Source organism: Anser brachyrhynchus, assembly GCF_964034855.1.
Source record: "Anser brachyrhynchus genome assembly, chromosome: 3".
Classification (NCBI taxonomy): Eukaryota; Metazoa; Chordata; class Aves; order Anseriformes; family Anatidae; genus Anser; species Anser brachyrhynchus.
In genome coordinates this window covers 100,388,810-100,394,809 of record NC_137696.1, presented here as the reverse complement: position 1 = coordinate 100,394,809, position 6,000 = coordinate 100,388,810, and the positions used below count along the sequence as shown (strand labels likewise).

At 42.0% G+C, this 6,000-nt stretch overlaps 1 protein-coding gene across 1 annotated transcript in view; it reads right to left on the bottom strand.

The window, feature by feature from the left end:
• Positions 1-1,188: 1,188 nt before the first annotated feature.
• LOC308192784 (uncharacterized protein) overlaps positions 1,189-6,000 on the bottom strand; it is a gene marked incomplete at its 5' end in the record, with an annotated part of 40,710 nt that continues 35,898 nt past the window's right edge. Inside the window, 2 exons of the mRNA XM_080586696.1 lie at positions 1,189-2,348; positions 2,888-3,368. Of these exons, the coding sequence (XP_080442822.1) occupies positions 2,147-2,348; positions 2,888-3,368 (683 nt within the window). The 3' untranslated portion in view covers positions 1,189-2,146. The remainder of the gene's footprint in view (positions 2,349-2,887; positions 3,369-6,000) is intronic.

Below are 6,000 nucleotides of genomic sequence, written 5' to 3'. Positions count from 1 at the left end.
ATGCTACCCCTCTCTTTCCTGTATTTCCTCCCATTATGTCTCCTTACTTTTGGACGTGCTGCTTCTGATGCCACATGGCCTTTCTTTACAGCTTTTAAACTGTAAACCTTTTTCCTCTATCATCTCCATTGTCTTACTCCTTCCCTGCCCTTTACATTTCTTCTCTCCCTCCCCACATATCTGTAGACAGATGTTATTTTCTTCTTTTAAAATGACTTCCTTTGTTTAGCAATATGCTTCCCCTTTTGTAAGAGATCATCTGGCCTCTCAGGCAGTACAAGAGGAGCTGCTGCTCCAGTACTTTCAATTAAGTGAACACTACCATGAATCATGCAGTCCTTGAGAGAGCAGTCATCTCTTGCTGTTCGAAGAGGATTGCGAAATAAAAAGATATGCATGGGACCACTGCAAGACTACATGCACCCTAAAGCCTGTGGTGTATGCTCGCTGGTCTTTCCATGTGGACTTCTTCAGAAGTGGCGATCCATCAGGGAGATAGCCCAGACCCAGCTAAGGAATTGGCAACAGCCCAACTACAAAATGTCTTCACACAAACAGCGTTTTCAGGAAAACTGACATCAGAGTTAACCAGGAATCAGCAATACAATACCTGAGATTTTGTGAACAGTCCAGTATCATTAGAAAATGGGTGTTCTGCCGGCAGTACTTTCATACCAGCTCAGTCAGAAAGGACATTATTTGTATCCTTTGTGTTTGTACTGAACCACAAGAAGCCGAAACAAGTTAACAACCAAGCTCAACTGTGACAGTCAAGCGTGTGAACACATCACGGAAAAATCTGAACTCCAGGGTTGGGTCTATTCAAATAGACAACGTGCAGAAGCAGCGTGGCGGCAACGGCCATGACACAAGTTTTTAAAATAAAATATTGCCTTCCTGAATTTCTCTCATTAGACCATACTCCCTTCTAGCACATAATGCCTTTATCTTTCAAAATGATTACAATTTGCCACAGCTGATGGATTTTTTAAAACCCACAATGGGTAATTGTTGCCAAAATTTACTACTATAAACAGTCTGTTCAAGCCAGTATGTGGTAAGCTGGCAAAGCAAAGGAATAAAGTGAAAAGATAGTCCGTGCTGCTGGCATAGAAAACTCACTTGTTTTCCTTAGTGATTTGTTACAGTGGTTGAGAAAAACTGAAATACTGGACAAAGTATTTACCTACCTTACACTAAAATCTGTATATTGGAGTTGAAACATCTCTTTAGCTGCTAACCTTTCCTTCACGGACCTGGAGGTTTGAAAACAGGATTTGCATGATGTTAAATAGAATAATGCATGTATCTCGTGAGACAGGGTTAGGCAAGAAAAGCATAATTTACATCACAACCTTTGCATCCAAAACTGCAAGGTAATCTGAACAGGGAAGAGATATACAAGTCGTCCTTCATTTCTGCTTCTTTAGCTTCACTACCTTCAGTGCCTCTTAGCATTCAGACCTTTAATTTGGAACAAATGGTATTTCCTGGAGGAATTCTAGTTAAGCCATGTAAATTATAAGACAGCTACAGATGCAGACTGGGACTGCGGAACAGTCTTTTCCTTTGGGGAGTAGTTTCACAATGATATTTTCATGGTTTTTTACTATTTGTTGTTCAGTGCTACTCATCAAAAATGTATCTGCCTCTCTAGAAAATCAGCCCTGGATCGTAAAAATAAACTGGTTTTTGTTCATTTATAGCTCAGATTAGGATGATAAACGGGGAACTTCTGCAGTTTACTCAGTTGTTATATCAATAATGCTCAACAGGTATCGCTTACTTCAGCATAGCCCAAGTACACAGGTGTACCATCTCATCGTCAATTTTCAGAGCAGATGTCCAATATATTGCCTGCTCATTTTTTCTCTCTTTTTTTTTCTTTTTTTTATCTTTGGTGATAAAATGTGTACTGGGACAAGTTAATGAGAATTTTCTCTGACTTCCTGACAGCTAGTTTCCTCATTATCCTGTGAGCACTTCTAGAAAAACCATATACAATAGGCTGCTAAGAAAGTTTCAGCCTTGGTCTTGTCCACCCAAGACCTATGAGACGCTGTTGCCTCTGGCTCCAACCATGTCTTCCTCTGGCATAAGAAGGTGCTGCAGGTCTCTGCTGGGAGCTGGAACACTGAGGTCAGTCTCATGGCCAAAACATTGTCCAACGATTTCTTCTGAGGCCCCGGGTTAACTCATTTATGTTTGTTCTCATTTTTTCGTTGTAATTCAATGTTAATTGGTTTTCACTATTTCTGTAAAGAATGCTGAGGTTTGTTTTCCTGTATTTATGGATCTTTGAAGAACCAAAATCCTCTGCTTCCAAGCAATGAAGGATACTCTTGATGCTGATGAAAAAAACGAAAATATGTTTATACTACAGGATGGTCTGAAAGCTTCAAAACCGTAAAACTTCTGGCTCGTTTACTGCTCTCCTAAAAAAGCAAAAAGATGACCAAACAGATTATTTATATTAAATAAAAAATAAATAAGTAAAAAACAAAAGCAAAACTTTTTGGTCTAAGAGCTTCTTTGCCAAGTTTCAATCTAAAATTATTTTTATGGCTAAGTTATAAATTGCTTAAAAATGGGGTTTATAATGGAAATGGTGACAGACTTAACTATGGCGGCACTAGCAGGCGCCAGCATAATTACAGTCTTCTCAAGACATAACTTATTACAGGCTACGCAGCAGAGCCAGTATTTTGTATTTTAATTAAGAAACCTGGATTTTGTTTGTAATAATTGACTGTTACGCTGCCCCTCTTGCCAGGACACCCTTGTAAAAGAGACTCTTGCCTGTAGTAGTCTTTCTTTGTTAAATATTTTAAATAAATTTTATACTGTTGACTGGAAGATCGCATGCATTTTATAGGTCATTACTAACTGTCTTTTGGTGACTTCAGATGCTCTATATTTTTTAATGGAGACTTTTGTCCCTCTCATCTGTGACCAGAAAAGGTTTACAGGACCAGAAAACGTTTGCAGCTGAAGTTTCCGAAGATCGCAGTGCTGCAGGACCCGCGCAATCTGCCTCGACCTGCTGCGCTCAGGACGCGGCCAAGATGGCGCCCGCACCGCCCTATATCCCCCCGCTGCCACTCGGCGCACCGGGGTATGGCACCGCCTCAGGGGGCGACTTCCGGGGCCCCGCCGCTGCTTGCGCTGCCTGCGCTGCTTGCGCTGCCTGCACTGCCTGCGCTGCCCGGGCTGCCCGCACCCGGCGACTTCCGGTTGGGATGGGACAGGATGCGCCCGCTCCCTGCTGCCACCTGCTGGGGCCACAGACACGGCCACAGCCACAGCCCTCGGCCCGCGCCCCGGCTCGGTTGCTCTGCGGCCGGTGGCACGAACGGGCTCCCTCCTGTCTCACAGAGGGGCTTCACGTTTGGTTTAGGTTCAGTTGGAGCGGGTATTGCTCCGTGGCAAACGGCAGCAGCTCTGTACGTGCGCGCTGCCGAGTTGTGACAGGAAAGCTGCGCTGGCAGTGAGATGCTCAGTGACGTGCCCAAAATTAAGCAGGTCACACCACTTGTGCCATTTAACCACTTGTGCCATTTAACGTCCTGCAGTATTAACGCCCCCACCCCCCCCACACACACACAAATGAGATAAATGGAAGTGTGTAATTTTTTTACCCAAAAAAAAAAAAAAAAAAAACTGAAGCAGTTCTAAATATATTTCTCAACATCTTTTTGCTATGCTTGAATTGCAGTGGGTATGGTGAAGGCTCGGCTAGAAGCATTGCTCACAGCTCCTTTATTTCTCTCCTCTTGGCCTCAGAACGAGATTATTCCAACAAACTCTATTCAGTCATTTTCCCCCAGGGGCTATCTACCAACCGGAGAGATTATCAAAGTTAATTATGTCACTTCCTTGCTTCTCTCCAACACGCTCCCAGGCTAAGAAAAAGAGATAAAGGAGTTACCAGCAGATCTCTCCCTGCTTCCTCCTACAGGAGTTTTACCTCCTGCCAAGAGGACCTTCAACGAGTCTTTGCTGCCTTTGTATCTTGCAAGTGGAGCATGGGGGAAAAAGCAAAGGAGATAATCTACCAGTACAAGCTTTGAAAAAAAAAATAAAATCAAAATTAAAATTAACAAGAAAACAGTTGCACTGTCTTGTGATTTTCTTTCAGGTCCTGATACAGCTATTGGTATTACATTACCAAAGAGTTGTAATTATGTCCAAACAGCTGAATGAAAATGGAAATACAGTGTTTGTTTTTATTTTGTGTCCTTGGAGAACAAATGCAAAGTGGAGAGAAATTTAAGGGAGAAAAACAGCAAGAAAGTCCGCAGAAAATGCACAAAAATTATACCGCGGGCCTTCCTCCAATATCTATATTTGAGGTTTCAAATATCTCAAGTATCACTCTTCACCAGCTATTTATTAGGTGACATTGATTTCAACTGTGTGAGGAAAAAAGGCTGGAAAATATGCTTCATTGATAAAGCTCAGGCAGAAAAACTGGTGAACAAGCAATAATCTAAGGGATGACTGGAAAGACTGGAGGGTCTGAGCCTTGGATGCCTGCAACCAGCCAGGGTCCAATGAGGTCCCAAAGAACAGAAAAATCCAATTGATGCAGTGGTAGATCACTGTCTGGATGCTGACTCCCACTCTGCTTTTAATCATGGGAAAGAGAGAGGAGCTTTTAAGGTGAGATTTCAAACATGGCAGTGAGTCACCTCGCAGCCAGTTCCAGTCAGGGGCGCAGTGGGAGGGCAGCAGCAGCCACAGCCGGGGTGTCCTGGGAGGATGCACCCAGCGCTGCCTGAGCAGGACTGGAGGTGAGACCAAGGAAGGAGGGTGGGGTACAAACACAGGGATTTGGAAAAGACAATAGATTTGAGGACTGATGATGAAGAACTGCATGAACTGCTACTGTAGGTTCAGTTCTATAATATTTTGTTCCCCTTGGATGTATGCTAAAACACCTCTTGATCCTCGCGTATATTGCGCCACGCACAAAATGAGAGGGGCGAACGAACAGGCTGTGTGTGACAATGAAAAAGAAAGAAAACACCAGCTCCATCATCTGACTCCTTTATCCAAACTGACTAGACTGATTGCCTTGACATCATGTTTATCAGTTCCACATGTTTTTTGGTTTGGGGGCTTTTTTTAATTCCCAGCAAAGGATACCTACAAAGGTGAAAGCAGAAACCAGTAGAGTCCATCTCCTTAGAGGGTGTATTTGACCTCAGCAGCTTGTTATTTTCTGCTATAGAAGGGAAGTGAATAAGGCCTCTTTAAAACAGGAAAAAATGTGAAAAAGAAGATGCATTTCAGAAATAAAATTACAAAAGAAGGTGTAGCAGGAAAATCAAATAAAAAAGGATAATTCTGTCTTCTATGGTCAAGAGAAGGTCTGTATACACAGGAGTCCTTGAAAACCAAAAGGTTTTCCTCTTCAAGTGTCTGGTAATTTGAACTTGAGTTATTGTCAAGATTTAGTCTATTCAAGAACAGAAGAGAGATAATGAAAAATACCATGGGGAGTGTTTGGTAGAAACCAGAATTAGTTATCAGTCTCACAAGAATGATATGCAAACAGGAAACTAATGAAGCTAAATCTCTGCCACCAGATATCAATGACAGAAAAAAATATAACACATAGAATAAAAGATTAAGGCTTCTATTTAAATAAAATACTGTTTTTATGAATTTGTTGAACAGAACTTTCTATACAACATATATAAGAGCTAAGAGCAAAAGCTTCACTTTGTTTACCTAACAGGAAACCTTTTCTGTCTCATGTCATTGTGTAAATAAAAGGGTCATTAAATCTGAGATCTCCTCAGGAGCTGAGCAACAGGATTATGTAGTATCATTAGCAATTGTAAATCTGTGTGCAGGTTCTGCTGCAGCCCTCCATTTGTTCTCCAAACGAAATGTAGAGCATGATTACTCCTCAGCTGGAATTATTCTGGTGACTTCTGTCATAACAGTGGAATGATAGAAAACGTTGGCCAAATCATGCAGCCTGTAGTCAGG